The sequence below is a fragment of the Miniopterus natalensis genome, chromosome 15 (assembly GCF_054644295.1).
Source record: "Miniopterus natalensis isolate mMinNat1 chromosome 15, mMinNat1.hap1, whole genome shotgun sequence".
Classification (NCBI taxonomy): Eukaryota; Metazoa; Chordata; class Mammalia; order Chiroptera; family Miniopteridae; genus Miniopterus; species Miniopterus natalensis.
The window spans coordinates 2,510,871-2,536,569 of NC_142095.1; the positions used below are offsets into that span (position 1 = coordinate 2,510,871).

Here is a 25,699-nt window from a genome sequence, read left to right on the forward strand (position 1 = left end):
TTGCAAGGAAAAAAGAAAATGAAACAAAGGTAGAGGAAAACTTAAATATTAAAGAGATTTAAAGATAAATCAAGTCAATGTGGACCTTGTAGGGATTTTAATAAATAAACAGTACAAATAATTTTTAAAAGATAATCAGGAATTATCTGGATATTTTATAAGAAATTATTGATTTAAAAATTTAGGTGTGAGAGCATATTATGTCTGTTTTTTTATTTATTTAAGGCCTTATACGTTAGAAAACAGAGTAAATATTCTCTAAAGCTTTTACAGGTAAAATGTTACACTAAGGATCTACTTCCAAATAATCCAAGGCTGGGGGAACAGATGAAACAAGACTAGCCCTGTATCAGCAACTACTGAACAGAGTACTGGGTCACAGGGTTCATTTCCCAGTGCTCTGTGTTTTTTCCAGAATAAAAAAATGCATGTGTTTTTTGTTTGTTTTTTAGAGAGCGCTTTGTTCTTCCCCTGCTGCTGGGCACTGGGGCTGTTCTATTTTTCATTTGCATCTATAGAGACATAAATATCTTTGTACAAATTATTTTTCCTTTTGATTTCCTTACTTGTGGTACAGTCTACTACAGCTGGAGAAATGACAAAGAGTTTTAATGTTCAGTGATGGGAAAACCTCTTCCATGAAGGGCCAGAGAGTGAACACCTTAGGCTTTGGGGCCCATAACAACTTTGTCACTGTAGCTCAAAAGTAGCCATAAACAAATAAGCTAACAAGCATAGCTGTGTTCCAGTAAAGCTTTATTTATAAAAACAGGCAAAAACAATTTTGAAAAAGAACAAAGTTGGAGGACTCACACTTCCTGATTTCAAAACTTACCATAAAGCTACAGTAATCAAAACTGTATGGCACTGGCATAAAGACAGATATAAAGAGCAAGGGGAAAGAATTAAAAGCCCAGAAATAAACTCTCGCATATATGGTCAATTGATTTTCAACAACAGTACCAACACCATTCAATAGGACAAGACCAGCATTTTCAGCAAATGGTGCTGAGAAAACTGGACATCCACATGCAGAAGAATGAACACGGGCCCTTACCTCATACCACATACAAAAGTTAACTCAAAATGGATCAAATACCTAAATATGAAACCTAAAACTATAAAACTCTCACAAGACAACATAGGGGAAAAGCTTCATGGCACTGAATTTGGCAACGATTTCTTGGATATGACACTAAAGATGCAAACAATAAAAGAAAAAAAGACAAACTGGGGGTATACTCGAAAAAACTGAAAGCAGGGTCTCGTAGAAATATTTAAACACCCATGTTCGTGGGTTATTCACAACAGCTACAACACGGAAGCAACCCAGTGTCCACCCACAGACGAAAGAATTAGGAAAACATGATCTACACATACAGTGGAATGTTAGTCACAGGCTACAGCACGGATGAATCTTGAGGACGTTAGGCCAAGTAAAATAAGCCAGTCACAAACAGCAAGTACTATATGACTCCACTTATACGAGATACTTCAAACAGATGACGTCAGAGAGACAGAAAGTAGCATGGTGGTTCCCAAGTGGTGAGTGGAAGAGGGAAAGAGCATAAAACTGCAAAAAAACCCCACCACAATTAAGAGGGCGGAAAATCAATATAGAAGGGAAAGGCATACGTGTGTATGTGCAACAAAAGACTCATATTCAGGCACAAAGAATTACTATAAATCAATAAGAAATGGGTGGGGAAAAAGAAAAAAGGTAAAAGAAAAAAGTGTTGAGGCACATCACAAAAGTGCAAATGGTCATGAAAGCGTATGCAAAAGGGCTGAACATCTTACGTAATCAGGGAAATGCCAATTAAACCACAGCCAGAAGCGCCCATTCCATGGATTACTGGGAAGGAGTGTTAAAGTTCCTACAAAGCCACTCTGAATAACTGAGCCAACACACGATAGGCTTTTCTGAAGCAGATTTACAACACAACCTTTCTGTTCCCAGCAGATTCCCGACCTGTGTGTCTCTAAGCTTGGCACACAGACAGGAAGGGCAGAAACTGGTATCAAAATGGGCACCACTTAATTCCTAACAAGAGGTCACCCTAAACTATGACTCAGGCTGTTCTGAAGTCAGTCTTGTACTCATAGTCAGAGTCTGAAACAGCACCTGTTAGAACCCAAGCAAATAAACCCCAGGTTCCAGGTACATCTCAAACCACCCACACTCAGGCCCCCGCCTGCCTCACCCCAGAATGCTCTGCCCCTTGCTCTCCATGCTCCAGCCGTCACACTTCTACCTTTCTGATTCTTAAACAAGTGATCTGTTTCCACCCCAGGGCCTTTGCCCTGGCCCTCTGCCTAGAACATATCTTCTGCAAAGAGGACAAGTAGAATGGGGTCAGAGAAAAAGCAGAAAGCAAACTTGCTGTAGGAGAGTCGAGAACCAGGGGCTGAGAAAGAGCCCAGCTCTCCTCACCCAGTGGTCCAGGTGATCCTCTCACGTCCACACAAGCAGAACTGTGAGCGTAATGTCAGGAAACTCTCAGACCCCTCACTGTTACCCCCATGCCCATCTGTGCCCACCTCATGGGTTGATGACCATGGACCACAGAGTGTAGTCACAGGGACTCTGCCACCAACTCCTCCATGACTTGGGCAAGTATGCTCCACTCTCGGATCTTTGGGCCTGAGTCTGCACGTCTGTCAAAGATGAGCTAGACAGACGCCAAGGGTCCTGCCAGCACTAAAGTGAGGCTTATGTGGAACAACCCGTTTCCTGGGATGGAGCATGTGAGCTCGTTGCTGCTGTTTCCAGTGTCTTCTCATGATGGACGACCTAAGGACCCGACTGGAAACAGCACGCTCAGGCAGCAGGTTCACTAGAAGAAAGATGCGCCCGCTCACCGTCCAGCAGGTCCTCCCCCGCGCCCCCGCTGTGCTCCTCCGCGGCCGCCTCCTCCTCCTCCTCCTCTTCCGCATCCTCCAGCTCCACGTCCGGGTCCAGGTCTGGATCGCTCCCTGAGGCGGACTCGTCCGACATGGCTCCCCGGGGTCCTCAGCGGGCATTACCGGCTCATGGTCCACTGCAGGGGTCCTGGGAGGAAAAGAGGCATCAGAGCCATCAGGGCTTCACTCAGGAGCATGAATCTTTCAAAGGCAAAGTGCCATGGATGAATTCCCCGGAGCTTTTCTAAGCAGGGTGAGCTAACCACACTCGCATTTCAACTTTGCCCACATGTGCACCGGCCCTGGGCTATGTTTGGTGACTGCCCATCTCAGAATTCCCATTTGTTCATTCCTTCAGGCATAAACCATTCCCTGAGCACCGACCCTCTGTATCTCCATTTACCTATACACACACACACACGGCCATATAATCACAGGTACCGACCCTCTGCATCTCCATTTACCTATACACACACACACACACGGCCATATAATCACGGGCACCGACCCTCTGCATCTCCATTTACCTACACACACACACACACACACACACACGGCCATATAATCACGGGCACTGACCCTCTGCATCTCCATTTACCTACACACACACACACACACACACACACACACACACACACACACACACGGCCATATAATCACGGGCACCAACCCTCTGTATCTCCATTTACCTACACACACACACACACACACACACACACACACGGCCATATAATCACGGGCACCAACCCTCTGCATCTCCATTTACCTACACACACACACACACACACACACACACACACGGCCATATAATCACGGGCACTGACCCTCTGCATCTCCATTTACCTACACACACACACACACACACACACACACACACACGGCCATATAATCACGGGCACTGACCCTCTGCATCTCCATTTACCTACACACACACACACGGCCATATAATCACGGGCACCGACCCTCTGCATCTCCATTTACCTACACACACACACACGGCCATATAATCACGGGCACCGACCCTCTGTATCTCCATTTACCTACACACACACACACGGCCATATAATCACGGGCACCAACCCTCTGTATCTCCATTTACCTACACACACACACACACACACACACACACACACACGGCCATATAATCACGGGCACCGACCCTCTGTATCTCCATTTACCTACACACACACACACGGCCATATAATCACGGGCTCCGACCCTCTGCATCTCCATTTACCTACACACACACACACGGCCATATAATCACGGGCACCGACCCTCTGTATCTCCATTTACCTACACACACACACACACACACACACACACACGGCCATATAATCACGGGCACCGACCCTCTGTATCTCCATTTACCTACACACACACACACACACGGCCATATAATCACGGGCACCGACCCTCTGCATCTCCATTTACCTACACACACACACACGGCCATATAATCACGGGCACCAACCCTCTGTATCTCCATTTACCTACACACACACACACACACACACACACACACACGGCCATATAATCACGGGCACCGACCCTCTGTATCTCCATTTACCTACACACACACACACACACGGCCATATAATCACGGGCACCGACCCTCTGCATCTCCATTTACCTACACACACACACACGGCCATATAATCACGGGCACCGACCCTCTGTATCTCCATTTACCTACACACACACACACACACACGGCCATATAATCACGGGCACCGACCCTCTGTATCTCCATTTACCTACACACACACACACACACACGGCCATATAATCACAGGCACCACCCAGGCTTTGGGGACATAGTACCAAGCACAGCAAAGCATGCCGGGAGTACTGGAGGATGGTGAGTGCTGGAAGGAGCTGTATTTTACATGGGGGGGGGCATGGGAAGCAGGGAAATCACCTCTCAACAGAGGCCAGAAGGAAGAGGGAGCCACACAGCCGTCTGGAGGGAGCGTGCCCCAAGCAGAGTGGGCAGCGGGGCAGAGCCCTGGAGTGGGAGTAACTGAGTGCTCAGGACACAGGGATGGGCCCTGCCTAGAACAGGCCAGGGTCCTGCCCCAGAGCAGGAAGAAGACGTCCCACCGCCCTCCAATCACGTGAATGAAGCTTCCGGTGGGCGGCTGGCTATTCCCCACACTGCCACTCCTCCGAAGCATGTGGGAGCCTCGGGCTGCGCCCGCTCAGGAGGCCCCTGCGCCCATCTCAGCTCTCAGGCTCTGTTCTACCTCTTGGCCCAGTTCCAGCTCCATTTCTTCCAAAAAGCCTCCGCCAGCTGCCCCGCACTTCTGGGACCACAGTCCCTCTTCTGAGTCCCGTTAGCCACACTGACCATGCCGACCTTTGCTGAAGGCTTGGTATAGGCTACTGGGCAGAGTGGTTAGGTTAGTCTTCTTTGGTTTCTTACCTCCTGGCCAACAGTAAACCCCTAAGGGCACAGATTCAGCTGGGAATTGTTTCTTTGTATCCTGCAGCTAGAAGCGTGTCCTATTCAGATAACTCATTCATTCACATCCACTCGCTCATTTGTCAACCTGCTCTTACTTGTCTAGTATGTGCAGGCACCATGCGTGTCGGTCTGTCTGCTTCTCTCTCCACTTCCTATTAGCTGTAAAGGTCACTCTTCTTGGGGGGAAAAGGTAAGGACAACGCTAAATGGGTTACTCTGTGATAGAGCAAATATAGCAAAATGTTAACATAAAGATTCACCGGCCAGTTCTTTCCATTTATCCATATACTTCCAATTTTTAGTAAGATGTGGGGGAGGAAAACAAGAGAAATAATCTTTTACAAGACAACCTGCTGCAGACAACCACATCAACAATCAGGTCACCCTGAAATTCCTCCAATCTCCCAAAATAAAAACTGAAAACCCTATTTTGGAACTGGTACCTCTTATTAAGGCGCACACACAACTAGAAGCAGAACTTATTCACCCTCCTGAACAGAGAGAAACAAAATGAAGCAAGCTAGGTCTCTCAGAGTCTTAGAAAACTAGAACTCAAGTTTAATGCTGCTCAGTTTAAACCACAGGAATTATGACTGTCCCTCCCGACGGGCCATGTGCTTAGCCATGTACTCTCACAACAACTAAAGCAAAGACTAGCTGTGAAATGATTTAGTAACAAAATCTAAATTTTAGGGTTAATAACACACTTCCAGAAACACCTACAAAGGGCACTGAGGTCCAGGGAAAACAGGTGACCCACAAGTACAAATCAACACAACTGCTGAGCTACCATTTGCCAAGTGACAAAGCAGATTCCAAATCCCTGAAGGAATGACTCTTATGTCCTTAGTTCAGTCTTAGAAAAGAAGGAGTATTTCAGCCTCTTTGGAAGCGAAACTTATTTCTGAACAATAGTATGATGACAATTCATCAGTAAGTACACTGTGTTTGGAAGCCAGTGTCTGTAATCAGTATTGGCCCTGTTCATCGTAGACTGCTTTGAGATACGTCTTTTGCTTGGCTGATTATGGAGTGGCTCTTAGAGAACAGTTTTTAACTAGCAAGTACGTTCAGGTAATCTCAATGCCTGTCATCTTAGAGAAGAGACTATGTGGTGGTGGAAGAATGTCGAGCATGTAGAGATGAGTAGTAACAAGGAAATGCCTCCTGTAAACCCCATTAACAAACATCTTCAAAACCTCAACCCCAAGCTCCTGCTAGAAGCAAACATAAATTAAACATGTAACCACCACATGTGCTATGAGAATAGGAGATCCCGGCCAGCGTGGCTCAGTGGTTGAGCATTGACCTATTATCCAGGAGATCAGGGTTCGATTCCCAGTCAGGGCACATGCCCGGGTTGCGGGCTCAATCCCCAACAGGGGGTGTGCAGGAGGCAACTGATAAATGATTCATCATTGATGTTTCTCTCTCTCTCCCTTCCTCTCTCTGAGATCAATAAAAATATATTTTGAAAAAAAGAAAAAAAGAATAGGAGTGACATTGGTCCAGCCTCCTACTCACAAGAGGAACCTTCAAAATAGCACCCAGGCCATTGGATACCCAAAACTGAGAAGAAACTGGAAAGTGATAGATTTCTTAAGTCCCACCAAATCTGGCTTTTCTCTCTCCTTCCCTTCCATGAGTCACTAAATTTCTTTACAGAGATGACACAATGAATTCTCAGCTCTTTAGAACCACACCAACTACTTAAGAAGCAGGTTTTGCTGTTACTGATCTCCTCAAAAAGGCAACAAAGGGGAAATGGCAGGGGAAAGGTGATTTTGGGGACACAGCACAATTCATTACATTCTGCCTCTGAGGGGTCCCAGCCCCACACGCAGACACTTCCACGTGGCACAGCCTTTCAGAACACAGGGAGGCAGCCTGATTCAAAAAATGAGGAAAGAAACTGGAGAAGATACAAACAAGTGGAAGCATATACCATGTTCATGGATAGGAAGATTAACATCATTAAAATATCCGTACCACCCAAAGCAACCTATGGATTCAATGCAATTCCTATAAAGATACCAATGGCATATTTCACAGAACTAGAATATTCCAAAAATTTATAGGGAACCACAAAAGAACCCAAATAGCCACAGCAATCTTAAGAAAGAAGAACACAGTTGGTGGAATCATACTACCTGATATCAAACTACACTACCAGGACATAGTAATTGAAACAGCATGGTACTGGCATAAGAATAGGCATATAGGTCAATGGAACACCTTGTGAGCCAGCGATTCCACTTCTGGGAATTTATCCGAAGAACCCCAAAACACTAACTGGAAAGAATCTATGCACCCCTATGTTCATTGCAGCATTATTTACAATAGCCAAGATTTGGAAGCAGCCCAAGTGCCCATCAGTGGGTCAGTGGGTAAAAAAGCTGTGGGACATTCACACCATGCACTACTACTCGGCCGTAAAAAAAAAAAAAAGGGGGGGGATGTCACCCTTTGCAACAGCATGGCGGAAGCTGGAGGGTATTATGCTAAGTGAAAAAAATGAACAAAATAAACAAACAAAATAGAAAGAGAGTAATAGATACAGAGAGCAGACTGAGAGCTATCAGAGGGGAGGGAGGCTGGAAGGCTGGGTGAAAAGGGGAAGGGACCAAGTAAAAACAAAAGAAAACAACAACTCAGAGACGCAGACAACAGCAGACAACAGCGTGGTGATGACCAGAGGGAAAGGGGGTGGGGGCAGGAGAGGGTAAGGGGACAAGTGCTGAGAAGTCAGTGGCATGGCCACTGCTCCCTGGGGAAATCTAGCTCTGAAAAATTCTCTCACTGCGCGCACACACACACGTGCACACACGCACACACAAACCACCCACTTGCACATTAAAACACGGGAGGGGTGTAATCTGAGTGAGGGTGTTCTGGGTAGATGATGCGTTACCATTAGGCATGCGAGCCCTGCATCCCTCTCTACACAGCTCCACCTTCATAAAACAGGGTTTACAGAGATAAGGGCTCACATGGCAGGGGCATGGCTGGCCCGCCTTCCTAGGCTTCCCGGAGCCTAAGCCAGATCTGAGTCCAGATCCACCTAAAAGCTGCAGTTCATCCACTAGATGGTAAGACTGAAAGGCTTGGAGAAAAGCCCAGTCGTGCTCTGGTCCCATCCCTCCAGTGTCCCCCCACCCCCACCCCCACCCCCACCCCCCTCCCAAAGCCCAAGCCCTCTGAGGCTCCTCCCTCTCCTAAGCATTCTTATGGTCAGAGCCACTGAGCTCAGTGTGGGTGCTTTCAAACCCAGACAGACGCAAGCTGTGCACAGAGGGGATGGCTTGCCCTTCATAGCCCTGCAGTGGGCGTGAACGTTGGTAAAGACCTCTATCTAGTCAGCCTACTCGCAAGACTCAATCCTGAAAAGCTCTATGCAAATAGCACTTCCACAAATCAAAGGTTTTAAAAGTAAGCCTTTAGCAGGGGCCCCACATGAAGCCTTTTATAATACAACTAGTAACCACTCATTTTGAGTTGATGCGGATCACTTTAGATTTCAGTCATTTCTTGTAAAACAGCTACACCTACATGGCTGTGTATGTGGTCTTCCCTAAACTGGATGACCACTATTTCTGCTATTTCTGTGATTGCACTGTTATACTGTCAGGATATTTTATGGGGTAAATATGATACACTAATGTAACTGTACTTATATGGTTACTGGAGTTTCTCACTTTGGCCCTGCCAGTGACTTGAGCACTCTGTGCACTTAGCTCCTTAAGGACATAAACTCTGGCTCCACTTCTCAGAGCTCTAAAATGCACGGTAATGCTGGTCAGGTGCAGACTCCTTAAGGTGCCTATTGGTACAATCAAAAACATATTTGGTCTCCTCCCCCTAAAAAAATCAATAATAAAGAAAATTTAAAAACAACAACTCAATAACTTAGGGTTAAAAAGGCTAATTAAACCCCCAAGCATCCCTGCGTGGGGCAGGATGTCCTCTTGCTAGGGGGCAGGCCTCTCTCACTCTTACCCTAGGCCCAGGAACTGGAACCATCTCCGAGGCAAGTCTCGCCTGGGCTCCCTGTGGAAGGCTCCAGGTCCGATCAATGTCATAAACGAACGGCACCCCACAGGCAGGTAGAAATTAGACTCACCAGCTTGCCCTCCCTTCTATGTGTTGGTGTGGCCCAGTTCTGGACAGTCTTCTAAGGAGACTTATGTAATCCATCCTAGATCACACGCTTCACCGTTGCTTTATGGCCAAGATTATTCAACCTGTGCCTAGTTCTCAGGCTCTCACACACGTCAGCATACATACTGTAGAAATAAGTAGCTTAAGACTCATGCCACTGAACCCACAGTTACTTAAGTAAATTTGCCCTATAAGTCTGTCATCTACCACTGGACATAAATACTGAAGAAAACAGTGACAGAATATTAGCAAAGATAAGTGGGAGAGGAAGTGAGCACCTGACCTAGAGCCAATACAGCGACGTAGAAAAGGGCTGCTTCTTTCAAACTAACACCCCCTATCGCTTCTCTGGGGAAAAGCATAAGGGGCCTGGGCAAAACTCAGGCTATGGATTCTGCCAGTAGGAAGAGGACCTGCAGGAAAACCTTACTTCTGTGAACAGAAAATGATGGCTGTTAACCCCTGGGCAGAAGGGCATCTGTCAAAGACTGGAGCATGGCCTGTGTGAGGCACAGAGAGGTAAAGGCGCTATCCCAGGGAGGAAGGCCAAACCTCACGACACCACGTGGGAGGTACAGAGAACACAGTAATCCACGCAGGGGCCTGGTGGCCACGAGACACCGTCACGGCAAAGGGCACAACAGGCAAAGGCTGAGATGAAGTAGGGGCCTGAAGACATATTTTAAAGAAAAAAGTGTCTGGGAAGAAGAGTCTGACAGTTGTCTGGTGCTCAAGGATCCTCACTCACCCGAGTGCAGTGAAGGGTGCAGTCCAGGGCTGACAGTTCCTCTAACCAGGCTGAGGTGCAACCTGGAATTAAACCCCAAACTTCTGCCTGGTCACACGCACTATGCCAGCTTACCACTACTGGCAGCCACCGCCCAGCACCGTCTAGTTGGCTGAGCGTGAAGAATAAAAGCGAGCACCTCGTGACCCTGCATGTCTCAAGGACAGCGACGCCAGGCCTGCTGCTCAGCAAGGTGAGTGAAGTTCCAATCTCCTGGGCTTTCAGTCAGCAAGAGGTCATTAAACATCTTGTGGCTCTTCTCGAGTGGGCACTGCTACAGCACTGCCGCCGAAATAAAAACGCCCCCAGGATAGCAGGGGAGTGAGTGACAGAACAGGGCGAGGGCCTGACCCTCCCTCCTGCTCGGCACAGTAAACGCTATGGTATCACCACATGCTAGTGATTTTTGATGCACACACGCGGGAAGAGTGAGGGGGAGACACACGTGGAGGACAAGACTTGTAACAAACCAAGAGGTTCCTTCACTAAAATGCGCACTCTGTGTGCCCTGACGTAAACAGGCTCTGAGATCTCGGATGAGGCTTCTCCCGAAGAGGACTGATGACTGAGAACCAATGCTTGGGAAGCTCTTACATCACCTGAAACCAAAGCCATTCCTTAAAGACACAGCCTCCTAGGGTGCTGGCCAACAAAGAATACCGAAGAGCAGTGGAGGTCCAATTTTGAAAAGGAGGGAAACGACGATTCTCCATAGAGAGCTCTGACACGCTCAGGTGCCAAAACCACAAAAACACCCGGCTCTGTTTTTAATAACAAGTTACACCCCTCATGTCAGAAACTGATTCTTACCTACTCCAAGTTACTGAAAAAACGGCTCATCACATGGAAGCCTCGGTGGTCTCTGGAATGTCTCCACCTAGAGTCACACCTCCAAATATTCTGTTCAGCTCAAAAAAACGTATTGAACAACTACTGCCTACTGGGGACGCAAAGACAAAGAGCAACCACGGGTCAGGCCAGGTCAAGTGTTACGAGGAGCGCAGCCCAAAGCGAGTTTTTGAGAGAGCTGAACAGGGGTAACTGGCAGGGGGCCCGGCGACAGGGGACTAGAGGTGTGGACGGGAGAAGACGGGGGAGAGGCAGGACGAGCCCAATGACAGGGAGCTCTGTGAACAGTGACTCAGGCAAGGAAGAGCAGAGTGCGAGGCAACCCAAGGCTGCACTCCTGGGGCATAAAGCAGGAGGACAGGGCAGAGTAGTAAATGCGTCCGGAGCAGAAACGGGGCCAAGACCACGGAGCACCCTACGTACCCGCTTGGGAGACTGGGTTCTATCCTGTGAGGAAGATCAGGATGAACGGGCAGATCCATCTTTATAAAGATCACTCTGCACCCGACTGCCGGTTAAGAGCACAGGTTTCAAAATGAAAACAAACCCCAGTTCATTTTTCAGTGTAACATGGGCAAGTCACTTATGTAAACTGTACTATGAAGAGACAGAGCTCAGCACTGAGCACGCTGTTGAAAACATGGTCTGGAAGAAAAATTTGCTGTAAGAAACAAGGCAGATGGAACGAGAGGAAACAGGACACAGCAGCCAGTTGACAAGCCGGAGGGAGGCAGGTCTGAGAACTGCTGGACGGTGAAACACTGGGCTGGTGAAGTCCTTCCCCAGCCTGGGTGAAAGGGTAACAGACACGTGAGGCTCCTCTTCCAGCCTCCCTGCCGGGCCTGGGTGCCGCTGGCCCTCCTCCTCAGACAGCAGCCCAGGCTCGAGACCAGAGGCCACAGGTGGCCCAGCTTACTGCCAGCGCTGCTCAGATGGCCACTGTGCCTCACGGCCGGGAGCTCTCGGTGTCAGGGACCCAGGTTAACGCCAGCACCTCACTGGGGCAAATTACTTAACTCCCCCTCACCTGGGGAATGACACCTACACCTCAGGTGCTGCAAGGGTTCACACAACATGTGACTCGCAATGTAACAAGCACTTGATAACGTAGCACAACACAAAGAATCCCACGCAGATGTGAAGCTTATTTTACAAGGTCTCTCACGAAAGCACAGCAGCCTTACCGCAGCTCCAGCCCATCTGGAAGCCCGGGAGCCGCGATGGCCTGGTGCACACCAGTATGTTGGTTCTCACGTAGACGACTGATGATCTGTTTAGGGAGAGCCTGTTTTTATTTCCAGTATGTGTGTAGTATCTTTCACTGTATTATGCACTATCTGGTTTCTGAACAAATAAAACTGGTTTTGGGGAGCTCATCTCTGGAGACAGCAGCTGGGATGCTGTACAGTTTTACCCAAAAGTTAAGTAAAAAGTTGGCCTCAAGCCCAGAAAACAGGCATTCCTTCCAGACAAAACTGGATAAACCAAGCCTACAAACAATGACTGGATAGAACAGTAGAGAAGGGAAGAACCCAGAGGCAGCCAGAACCACCCACACCGAAAGGCCCTCCCATAGTCCAGAAGGAACCAAGTCGGGCTCCGGAATGTATCGGTTAGGATCTGAAGCAGTCAGGTGAGGTGAAAGTCAACCGGGTGTAAGGCACTGAAGTTACTAAATGAAAAATATCTGGGACATAGATATTCTCTCTGCTAAGCCAGAGATAAGGCCCATGGGAGCAATAAGAACCAAATGTTCTACCCACACATTAAGATTCAAGACTCCTTATGAGAGATTAGGCAGCTGGAGACATAACCTGGGGAAGGAAGAATATCAGTGGAGACAAAATTTAAACACACTGAATGTGAAAAAGTAACAGTTTCTTCAACACGCTTTTTTGTCGATGCTGCTGTTTCCATCTGATTTCTCAGGAGGCAGGTACCGCTTAAGCGCCTCACAGGGCTCCTCTCTTACGAAACACTGAGAGGAGTGAATCTTCAAGGGACAAAAATTTGCCAATATGCCCTCGAAATGGAATTGTTCTGATATAATTTTCTTCTCTATTCCTTTGTTTTGCAATAAATATGACTTCATGATGGAAACATCAGCACTGCACGCTGACGCAGGTACTCGCCGGCGCTGTGAAGTCAAGCCGTCAGTGAGCCCGTCCGGCCTGGCCTCCCCCCATCCTTAGCAGCATCGTGTTTTTCAGGCTGTGGCTGCCCCCCCCATCCATGTCCACATCCAGGGACCAACCGGGGCAAGTGCTGATACTGCCAACAAAAGTTCACTGGGTGTCTCCCACAGGGCCCAGGCATCTCGGCTGGGCTCACACGGGGCCCCAAGGTCCACATGTGAAGAAAGACCGACAGTTACAGTCGCCCTTGAAAAGCCTCTTCAGTTGCCCACATAAATACAGTACAAGTAGTTTTATATATGTATTCCTATAGACATGTACACCAAGAATAACTCCAAAAGGGTATAATAGTCAGAATTTTTTTATGTATTGGTTTTTAGAGAGGAGGAGGGAGGGGCGGAAGGGAGGAGGAGGGGGAGAGAGAGAGGGAACCATCAGTTTGCTGTTCCACTTACTGGTGCATTCAATTGCTTGCTTCTTATATGTGCCCTGACCAGGGATCAAACCCCAACCTTGGCATATCAAGAAGATGCTCTAACCAACTGAGCTACCCAGCCAGGGCAAGAAATTGATAAAACACCGATTTGGTTAATATTCAGGGAGCCCTTCCCATGTACCGAGTGCTGTGTTGGGTGCTGGGGAGGCTGGTGACGAGGCTGCCCTCATGGGGCTCCGCTGGCTACTGAAGTCTTACTGGTTTTGCCTCCGTAGCCTTTAATGCTTCCCCTTGTCTTCCTTCTCACAGCCACTACTGTACTTCAGGTCTGTTTTTTGCTCAGACTATTACAGCGGCTTCTTACCTAATCTTGCCTCCAGACGCCCTCCAGAGTGTCCAAGTTGGGAATTCAGATGATGCCACTTCCCGGCTTGCGATCCTTCAGCGATTCCTCCTGTTGGGGGCACGTGGACTGTGGGAGGACTGCATGGACACAGATATTGAGTCAACTCCTGAGCTCAGCAGAGAACGGCTCAGTGGCATAATAGATACGTCTGCCAGGCAGACAGGAAAAGTGGTGTCAAGTGCCATGTATTTGCCAATCCCTGTATAGAACAAAGTTCAGACTCCTCAGCAAGGTCCTCGGGCTGGAGCAAGATCCGGCCTGTCTACTGCCCATCTCCTGCAGCCTGTCTCCCCATTTACTCCCCACAACCACTAGTCCCACAGAACTGGGCTTCCGCATGCGTCCCTCCGTGTCCCTGAATGACGTCATCCCTCTCTTCCAGAGGAAAGCTCCGTGTCCTTTAACATGCAGGTCTGGTGCCTCCTCTGGGAAGCCTTCACCAACCTCTTCAGGCAAAATTACTTTCTTTGTCCTGTAGAACCTTAATGTGATGGACTCTTTTTCCTTCCTTATGAAACATATAATTCACATACCATACATTTCACCATTTCAAGTGTTCAAGTCAGTGTTTTAGTATATTTACAAGGTTATATGACCATCACCACTATCTACTTCCAGAACATTTCACTGCTACAAAAAGAAACCTGCACTCACTAAGCAGTCGCTCCCCATTCTCTTTCCTACCCTTTGGTAACCACTAATCTTTCTGTTTCTATGGATTTCCCTGTTCTGGGGATTTCAGATAAATAGAATCGTATAATATGTGGCCTTCTGTGACTGGCTTGTTTCACTTAACATAATGTTTTTAAGGATTGTCCATGTTGTAGCGTGTATCAATACTTTAGTTCCTTTTATTGCTGAATAATAAATATTTCTATGGATATGTTACATTCTGTTTATCTGTTCATTGCCTGATGGAAGAACCTTGATCGTTTGTTGTATTTCCCAGGTTGCTTACGGATCTTTGTCAGTGGGCTGGGTGATTCCTCGAGGGTTCCAGTCATCCCTCTGAGATCAGGTTCTCTCATCTGTACATCTTTAGTGCCCGCCAGTGCTGGTCAACAGTAGATGCTTAATCAGTATTTATTAATGAATCACCTTATCTCCCTTTCCAGAAAACATGGTACTTCCTGCCTTTTCCAAGCTCCTCAGATCCAAGCCATGATTCTTGTGTAGAATGTCCTCTCTTCCTCTCCTCAGTTTGTCTAATTCTGCTCTGCTTCAGGGTTTGTCTCAAGGTCTGCCTCCTCCAAGAAGCCTTCTAATAGCATCCAAACCCCAGAATCTGTTGCTTCCTTCTCTAAACTCTGGTGCATTCGGGGTCTCTGTCATTCATTTCGCACTTAATAAATGTCTTAACTGTGTTCTTAGCTAGACTGACAATAGCCCACCAACACCAAGACTCCCTTTATGTACTCCCAGTACAAAGGAGCTCTGATTATACAGTGGAATTTCCTCTAACATCTTACCTTTCTTAAATTCAACGATACACTTTGCGAAAGGAAAAAAAAGAGAGCAGGAATGATGACTTAAATGGTGAGGTGATTTCTACTTGCCATTTTACTCAGTGAGTGAGTCCCATAGGCAGTGGATGCAGTCACTGTCATTACAGTTAACATGACTGACAAGACCTATACACTTAGAGTTTTTTTGTGTGTGTGTTTTTTAAAAATATATCTTTATTGATTTCAGAGAGAGGAAAGGAGAGGGAGAGAGAGAGAGAAAGAGAGAGAGAGAGAAACATCAATGATGACAGTCACTGATTGGCTGCCTCCTGCACGCCCCCAACTGGGGATCCAGCCCACAACTCGGGCGTGTGCCCTGACCGGGAATCGAACCCCGATCCCCTGGATCCTAGGTCGATGCTCAACCGCTGAGCCACGCCCGGCAGGGCTAAAGAGTTCTTGATTGACAGAAGAGAAACTGTTTAGGTGGTGTGGGGAGGGGTTGATAAGTATTCTACCAAAATAATAATAATAATAATAATAACAACAGCAACAATCATCAAGGGCCGCAGAAATTTACTGTCTCAAAAGATGTGTTGGAAAGGATGAGGAGGGTGAATGGGGAAAGCCTGCAAGCGGAAGTCTTCATATAGTTGCCGGACACAGGAGTTTTCATTTTAGATCAAAGAGGCAGGGACAGGAAGGAGGGGGCTAGAGTAGCATGAGAGGCCCAGAGCCAGCAAAGACACTATGGTTCTACCATGTATGTAGGTAAAAACAAAAAGGTGAGGGGAAGAAGGATAGAAAGAAGTTAGGAGGAGATAACTGATTAATGAATTAATTGATCAATCAATATATATTAAGTAAACATATGACAAATGCTCATCCTCCCAATGAGGAAATGTACATTATAGTTAGTAATCTAGGCTTCAAATTGGCAAAGATTAAAAATAGTGATAATGTTCAGTGCTGGAGGAGAAATATAAGTTGATACAATCTTTACTGGGTAATATCTAGCAACATTTTTAACATGCATAACCCTTCACACAGAAACTCCACTTGTAGGGCTTTATTCTAAGAAGTATGTACACAAGGTATAAAAATATGTATACAATGTATACAAAGAGGTATACAAAGATACATATATTCAAGGATGCTTGTAACTTCAAATAAAAACCAATGTCTATCACCAGGGACTAAAAAAATTGATACAAGTATACAACATAATGCTGTGTAACTATTAAAAGATAGGATCAAGATGGGTCCTAAACACGGGAAAATACAAAAGCATTAAATGGGGGGGGGGGGGGAGCAAATGACATAAAAGTAGATACATTGTGATTCCATTCCTGCAAAAAGGAATTACTTATCTCTCTCACACGTTAGCATACACAGTGGGGGAAAAATGTGGATAAATGCAGACCAAATTCTTAATGGTAGTTAACACTGAGACACGGGATTATGGGTTCTTTTCCTCATTTAAAAATGCATGAATTTTACTGTGCTCATATATTACCAGTAAAACCAGAAAAAAAAGTCAAGGATATCCTAAAAGCAAGAGATTCTAGTGATGAAAGCATCATGATAGAAAGGGGGAAAAATTAGGGAACACAAACCCTAAAGTGAGGTCAAAGGTCAAGAATGAGGGACAAGTCTAGAGCCTGAGGGAGAAAAGGCCTTGGGAACCCTGCAAGCAGCTGCTGTAGGAAATGGGACCCTGAGGGGCAGAGACAGCGCCACTCAAGTGGGCAGTGCAAACTGCAGGCAACCAAGACAGCCCCTCGTCCTGACTCCCCAGGAACACTGGGCAGTCTAGGGGCAGCAGAGGAAGCCAGGGGAGATAGCTCAGGAGGGCAACTAGCAGAGAAAGACAGCGACGAAGTCAGGTGGGCAAAGGGTCCTCAGACCTGGGGAAGGCAGCACTGAAACTGTGGATCATGGCAAACAGGCATCCCAGCTAAGGTGGGAGGTGGGTGAGAGAGTAGGGAGGAGAAAGGTGGAGAGATGGGGCGGGGGAAGCAGTGGGACCGGAAGGCACAATGAGAGGAAAAAGTCCGAGCTCAAGCCAGAATCACAGCTAAAGCATTCTTCCCCAAACCTGCATTTTTCTTCCAATTCCTATGCATCATCACATTAGAAAGACCCCTACTAGTGTCACTGGGCCTCAGTGCAAAAACATCTCCACCTGATTCTGAATTGTTCTCTGGACCACCAAGTGGCCTGAGGAAGGTGGGGCTCCCTCTGGGTTCCTCCCCCGCCCAGGTCTTCCAGAGTTACTGGGCTGCTCTTAATGGAGCAGCTGCTCTACTCCCCGTGTGGCACTATCTTCTGTGTATGTATCCTCGATTAGCCAGAGGCCTCAAGTGAGGGGTGACTGTCACCCCAAACTGAAGCCCTAACAATATCTATGAGGACATAAAAAAAGGCCCTAAACTTAGAATAAAAAACCCTGGCATTAAGTCCTAACTTTCCTTCTCACTGGCTTTGTGCACTTGACAGTGAGCCCCATCACGCATCACCTCTTCGTATGTGCTTTCTCATCTGTGAAATGGGGATATTTGCCTCCCAGGGTGGCTGGGAGGGTAAAGTAAAGTAAATGTATAAAAAGTGTTTCATAAACTACAATATCACACATATACAAGGTACATTTATCCTAGTAAAGCAAACATTTTCATTTCTGCGTATATATCACTTTCATCAACAGTGCTATAAAACTCTAAGTGGGTGCTAATACCCCCAATGTGCCCATGCTGACTAAAATTGTCCATGTTTTTATTGCTTCTAACCTATATCACAACTTCCTTCTCAACATCGCTAAACTGCTTGCAAAAATACTTCAGTTAACAGTCACTTGCCACATTTAGAGTACCCTGTGCTTTGTCTCAGTTTCCCTTTTTATCTCATCAATGTTTATCTTTAATCTAACTACAGCACTTTCACGTTTTCCTTTTCTGCAGCCTGTTAAGTTTGTCATCTGCGTGATGAAGTAACTACGCTATGTAGCTTCGATAAGGGTCCTCACACCTGGCCTCAGTGAATTTCTCTGTGGTCTGATCAACCATGAAAATTAAATCAAGTAATTTAGACAGTACACTCTCTCAAGTTATTTGAGAAGAACCACTAAGAAGAACTGAGAGGGTGACTAAATGCATTGGCACAGTTCCATCACTTCTAGGTTAGTAACTCAGAGCACGCAGCCTCCTAACAAAGAATTCAAACATCAGTTTCAGTATTAGTACAACACTAGGCCGCTTGAGCAAAGGACTTGTAATGAGTTGAAATCCCTAAATAAAGTTTGGGCAAATACTCTTATAGCATCCTGAATATGGTGACAGTGAACTCAGCCGTCTCCCAAAGTCACAACACGTGAGTGCTGAATCCATTCCCCAGCCCCAGGCTGGAGCCCTCACAGCCCAACATGAGGTAGTCCCTCTTCGCACACGAGGACGGAGGGCTCAGATCGGTAAGTGCGCAATGGAAGATCTAGCTGGTACCAAGGAGAACTGTGACGTTCTCTTCCCAGGGAAACTCTTGCAAGACCCAGGGAGAGCTAGTAATAGTCCCTCGGCCTCAAAATCATGAGAGCACGAAATGAGCAACACGTTTTCACAGCAAATTTAAGCACTGCTTTTAGTAACCTAGAAATGCCGAGGCAGAGGGACGCTGTCTTTGGCAATACAGAAATCAGCCGTGGCCATGAAGTGGGAACTCTCGCCACACCACCATCTCCACAGGAATGACTTCCCGTCACTTCATACACATTCATTCATTCATTCGCTCACTCAACAGATGTTTACTGAGCTACTCTGCGGCAGAAATGGTTAGGTACTGGGATATAAGAGTACTAGGTCCTGTCCTCAAGCAGGCCACAGCCCAGGCATGGAAAACACAAGAACGCCCAAAGTTAAGAGTACAGTGTGATTATGAAAAAAGATGGTGCAGACCACAGAGGCCATACGAAGCAGAGGCATTCAGCCCAATCTGGAAAGAATCAAGGAAGGCTTCTAAGAGATGGTAGTGCCTGGATGCCTGGCCAGTTCAAGCCGGAGAGTCAGGCGGGCACTAGAATGGCGAGGATAATTAGCAAGAGCCCGAGCACGCAGGGACCCTCCGGGAGCTCACTACAGAGCCGTAAGGGCAGAGGAATTGTGGCAGAGGAGGGACTAGAACAGAAGATACTGCAGAGGCCAGGTCATAAAGGTCCTCATGAGACGCCGACACAGAGACACACCAGGACCTAGATGTTCATGGCATTCTGAGGCCACAGGAATATTATTTACTTTTCATTTTTATTTCTTTTTTAAATATATTTTTATTGATTTCAGAGAGAGAGGGAGAGAGAGAAACATCAATGATGAGAGAGTCATTGATTGGCTGCATCCTGCACACCCCATACTGGAGATCGAACCCACAACCTGAGCATGTGCCCTGACCAGGAATCAAACCGCAATCTCCTAGATCCTAGGTCGATGCTCAACTGCTGAGCCATGCCAGCTGGGCAATTTAAAAAATTTTTTCCATTGATTTTCAGAGAGAGTGGGAGGGAGGAAGGGGGGGGAGAGAGAGAGAGGGAAAGAAACATCAATGTGAGAGAGATGCATCCGTAGGTTGCCTCCCTCAAGCGCCCTGACCAGGGCTGGGGATCGAGCCTGCAACTGAAGCATGTGCCCTTGGCCGGAATCAAACCCAGACCCTTCAGTCCGCAGGCGGATGCTCTAATCACTGAGCCAAACTGGCCAGGGCAATATTATTTACTTTCAACTGGAGTTCAAGACCACCTAGCACAGAGGGGAACTTGGCTAAGGAAGACTAGAAGAGATTCAGAGCCAGTTATTTTGAATCACTTCTGTCTGGCCATACTTACTTTCCTCTTGCCCCCCCCCCCCCCGGGAAAAAATAAAACTGAGCAAGTCTATAACAAAACCTGTGAACCTTCTGTTCATCAAACCGTTTCCGAACAGACTGCTAGATTCCATCAAACTAGCTCAAATTCTAGAAAGACATCTGGAGACTTTCCAACATCTGGAGCCTTCCAGGCAAAAGGACCAAAGTGAAGTCTCTGACGGCACCAGAAGCAAAAGAAACATTCAAAAAAGGGGCCACACAGAATGACGCTGCTTGGCATACCCTAGCACCTGTCAATGGGAATGCCCACTGTTTCCCAAACACGGACATGCCACAGTTATGTCCTGGCTTTTCCACAGAAACTTCCAGGGGAAAAAAAAAAAATAACTGCCAGGAATAACCTAGGACTTTCAAGTGTGGACTCTTGCCTACCGTAGTACCTTGGAAATTCTCTCACCTGTCCAGGGTACCAATGGGTGAAGACAGTGGGCTGCCTTCCTCACCAGACAAGGACACTTACCCCTCATCCGTGCACAGCACCCGCTACACTCCTACTACTAGTACCACTGAGACTAGTGCCCCCATCACTACCACTAACTACATTAACTCCTAGCAGCAAGCCTTGACCACCACAAAGCCACTTCTGAACTAAGAACTACTACTATTAAAATGTCAAAAATATCACCATTGTGCCCAGCCGGCGTGGCTCAGAGGTTGAGCATCGACCTAGGATCCAGGAGATCAAGGTTCAATTCCCGGTCGGCGCACATGCCCGGGTTGTGGGCTCGATCCCCAGCAGGGGTCGTGCAGGAGGCAACCGATCAATGACTCTCATCATTGATGTTTCTCTCTCTCTCCCTCTCCCTTCCTCTCTCTGAAATTAAAAATAAAAATTAAAAAAAATCATCATTGTGGAGGTGCCCAACCCAGTGCCTGGCATAACTCTACAGATATTGGTTCATGAAAGAATGAATTACTTAAGACAGAAAATTTAAGAGAGACAAAGAGAAAGAATACAATTTGAGGAAAATACATAATTTTTTAAAGAATAAGGGGAAAACAATCCCCAGAACTATTAATACAACTACAAATAGTCAAAACTACCTCACATCTCACCTGAAAATGTATACCCGATTCCAGGCAGGCGGCACCTCCTCTCTCTCTAAACAAACTGATACGGTGCAATGATTCCGATCTTGTGTTTTCCCACATAGGGCTTCGTATCCCATCCACAGACACCACACCAACCTTTTGCGCGGACAGTACACACGGAGAGCTCTGGCGCACACCCGCAGGCCCGAGGACTGGTGCGCACGCCCAGTGATGAAGAAGAAACCCAGTTCACAGACTGAATTCGCTGAGGACACGCAACGCTCCCAGCGAAGAGTGTCCTGGGCACTGGCCGTCACCAAGGTTCAGCAGTCAACGTAATGACTTCACAGCAGCAGGAACAAGTAAGGTTTCATGAATTTAGAGATATAAAGAGCTTTACAAGCTCTTTATTAAATTAATTGGGCGGCACTGGTTAATAATATACAGGTTTTGCCCTGGCCGGTTTGGCTCAGGGGTTAGAGCCTCGGCCTGCAGACCAGAGTGTCCCGGGTTCAATTCCAGCCAAGGCCACGTACCCGGGTGGCAGGCTTGCCCTGGTCCGGGAGTGAGCAGGAGGCAACCAACTGGTGTCTCTCTCACTCTCTGGTGTGTCTCTCACTCTGGTGTCTCCCTCTCTCTGGTGTCTCTCTCTTTGGTGTCTCTCACTCTGGTGTCTCTCTCCCCCCACCTTCCACTCTGTGAAAAAACAATGGGGAAAATTATCCTCAGGGGCCATTAAAAAAAAAAAAGACATCGGCTTGGAGCCGCAACCCTGCACAAATCTCCGCATCCGCCGCGCTGTGTCGGCCACGCACGGGCCTCCTCCGTCCCGACCACCCGGATGCTGGGGGTCCCCGGGCTCCCCGGGGCTGCGCCCCAGACGCCGCCGCGCCGACCGACAGCGCTGGACCGGGGCCCCGGAGCGCCCGCCCCGCGGTCTCCAAGGTGCGGACCTGCCCCACGGCCGCCGGGGAGAGAGCGCGAGTCACGGTCCAGACGCGGCGGGAGACGCGAGCCGAGGGCCGCACGCAGCCCGGCCGGGACAGACTCGCGACGCCCCGAGACGCCCCTCGCGCGGCCCGGCCCCCGGAACAGCGGCCGCGTCCACTCGCGAGTGGGGGGGGAGGGGCAGCAGCTCCGGGTCGCCCCCGCCCCGCCGGCGGAGGGGTCGCCGTCGGGAGGCCCGGCGGCCACGCTCCTCTCGGGGGGCGACGCGCCCGCGCCCCGCGCCCGGCCCGGGGCCCCCGGACGGCGGGCGGCGGCCTCCCCGGGCTCATGGCCGCCTCTGCCGGCCGGGCCCCGGCGGCCAAGTTTACAGACGGCGGCGCCGGGCGCCTCGGGTGCAGGCCGCCGCGCCCCCACCTGCGCCCCACGACGGCCGTTCTCCAGGGCGCCCCGCCGCCCTCCGCGGCGCACAACCCGGAACCAGCCCCGAGGCCCGGCCCCGAGCGCAGGCCCCGCGCGGCCCCCGGCGCTCCCGGGTGGGCGGCGCGCCCCGAGGCCCGGGCGGGCGGGCGGCCCCGGGCGCGGCCCCGCGGGGCCCCCATTGTTGCGGGTCCCGGCGGCCCGAGCGGGCGCGGGGCCGGCGCCGCACGCACTCACCTCCCGCGCCGGGGCTCCGGGCCGCGCCGGGCCGGCCAGGGCCTCGCGCCTCGCGTTCCGCGGCGCCGCCGGGGCGGGGGCGGGGGCGGCGGCGGCGGCGGGAAGCAGCCGGCCAGGCCCGGGCGCCGCGCTCAGGCTCCGGGCTCCTCCGGCGGCGCCTGAGCCTCGGCTCGCGGTCCGCACCCTAAAGCGTTCCCCTCGCGGCATCCGGGCGTCCGGGCGGGAACACGCGCCGCCCGCACGAACGTTCCGCCGAGCGCGCCGCGCTCCCCCCGCGCGCCGGGTAGACCGCGGTCCCTTCCTGAAAGCGCCGGCGACGCCCCCGGCGACCGTGTCGGCGGCGAGGGCGGCGCCGGGATCCGGATGGCTCCGGGGCTGGGTGGGGCGGAAAGGGGTCGCACCCCCAGCCGCCGGGGAGGCGCGCAGGCCACCCGGGGCTCCCCGGGGCCTCGGTCCCGCCTCCCGTCGGGGTAACCCCGAGGGCTGCTTGGGGCTGAAAGACATGATGGAAGGGCCTGGCGCGCGGAAACGCGGCGCAAAAGCGCTGGGCCACGGCCACGGCCACGGCCACGGCCGATACTCGTTGCTCCTCCTGCCGTCGCGCCCCGCGCAGCCCGGCGGGACCCCGACCTGGGCCTGGACGCGCTCCCCGCGGGTCTCCGCTTTCCCACCTCCCGTCCCGTTTCCTGCCCCCTGGAGCTGTCCTCGGAATTCCCCGGGAAAGCAGCCTGCTCGTGGAAAGCTCTCTCGATCGCGGACATTAAGGGGGGGGGGCCTTCTGCCTCAAGGTGGTGACGGCCCCGTGCGCCCCGGGCAGCGGAGCTCCCTGCGCCCGCCTCCCCGCCGCAGCCCAGGCCTGTGGACGCTGGTGCGATGAAAATACTCCGAGAGCGAATTAGTAATAAGGTTTTGCCTTCCTCGTGAAATCAGTGGACAACCACCACCACCCAAATCCTGCCTTCTCCCCACCTCCCGCTTCTTCTGGGCCTTCACTCCCGTCCGTGTCAGACATACCTAGTTACTTTTCGGAGCAAATCAGGTTATACAGGTACAAGTGTGTGTGTTCCCGAGCTATCAGTGGGAGGTTAGGTCTGCAGAAGGTGCCCCAGGAGGGATCCCGGCTGCCAGGTGTTCTCCGCTTTTCCGTTCGCACTTAGTCCCCTGGCTTCTGAGACTCCGGGAGCTTTCGCTTCACTCCCTTTCTCCCTCGACTGGAGAGACTTTCCAGAAGGGCTCCCTTGTATCAGTCGCTTGTGTTCTGTCACTGCGTCGCACACATACCCGCGTGGATCTCCGTTTAGATTGTCCCCCTGGAATGGGCTCTGCCCTTCCATAGTCATTTTGGTAACGGTCTAGAGATGGCAAGCTCGTGGGTAAGAGAGCCATGCTCAAAACCTGTGGAGGCTCGCTGCTCCCTCGAGCAAGGGGACTTCATCTTATGCAGCAAAAGACTTGCTAAAGAAAGGCTTTTAAGGATACGGAGACCTTGAAATGCTCAACAGCGTGAGGAAAGGCACAGATATAGGAAAGCAAAGAAAGAGGTAGGCCTGGCTGGACTTCGGGGTTTAGCTGGGCAGGCTGAGATGGGTCATTTCCGGCCTCTCCCTGTAGCTCCTGAAAGCTCAGTCAGTGACCGCTCTTAGATCACTTTAGAGCCAGAGTTTTAATGGCCCAGGTTCCATTTAAACAAGCCTGTGTTAGGGCTGGGTGGGAAATATGAGGGGCCGGCCCTCAGCTCCAGGGCACTGAGGCTCTGCTCATCCACACATTGGACACCCTTACCTTACACCATCTACAAAATTAACTCGAAACGTAGAAAGACATAAATGTAAAACCCAAAACTATCTAAAACTCTTAAAAACATAAGGCAAAACGTCACGATATTGGATTTGGCAATGGCTTCTTTGATATGACACCAAAGGCACAGGCAACGAAAGAAAAGAAATAAACAAATTGGATTTCTTGAAAATTAAACACTTGTGCATTAATTGACACTATCAACAAAGTGAAATGGCAACCCATGGGATGGAAGAAATATTTGTAAATCATACATCTGATAAGGGATTCGTATCCAGAATATATAAAGAACTCCTACAATTCAACAACAACAAAAACTCAGCAGTCTGATTCAAAAACGGGCAAAGGACTTGAATAGACAATTCACCAAAGATCTACAAATGGCCAAAAAGCGCATAAAAAGATGCTCAACATCACTAATCATCAGAAAAATGCAAGTCAAAACCCATCAGGATGGCTATTATAAAATAATAATGTAAAAAGACAAACAGAAAATGACAAGTGTTAGTGAGGATGTGGAGAAGTTGGGACCCTCGTATGTTGCTGATGGGAATGGAAAATGGTGCGGCCACTGTGATAAACTGGTGGTTCCTCAAAAAGTTAAACAGAATTATGATGTGACCCAGCAATTTCACCCCTGGGTATATGACCAAAAGAATCGAAACCATGGCCTCAGCAGGTACTTGCACACCAATGTTCATTGTAGCTTTCGTCACCATAGTCAAAAGGTGGAGAAACACCAGTGTTCATCAGCAAATGAATGGATTTGCAAAATG

At 49.2% G+C, this 25,699-nt stretch overlaps 1 protein-coding gene across 1 annotated transcript in view; it reads right to left on the reverse strand.

Annotated features, from left to right (window-relative positions):
* Positions 1–23,143, reverse strand: part of RAD54L2 (RAD54 like 2) — a 49,966-nt gene extending 26,823 nt beyond the window's left edge. The window contains exons 1-2 of the mRNA XM_087824694.1: positions 23,127–23,143; positions 2,863–3,052 (exon numbers count right to left, since the gene is read on the reverse strand). Coding sequence (XP_087680820.1) covers positions 2,863–2,998 — 136 coding nt within the window. The 5' untranslated portion in view covers positions 2,999–3,052; positions 23,127–23,143. The remainder of the gene's footprint in view (positions 1–2,862; positions 3,053–23,126) is intronic.
* Between the last annotated feature and the right edge of the window lie 2,556 nt (positions 23,144–25,699).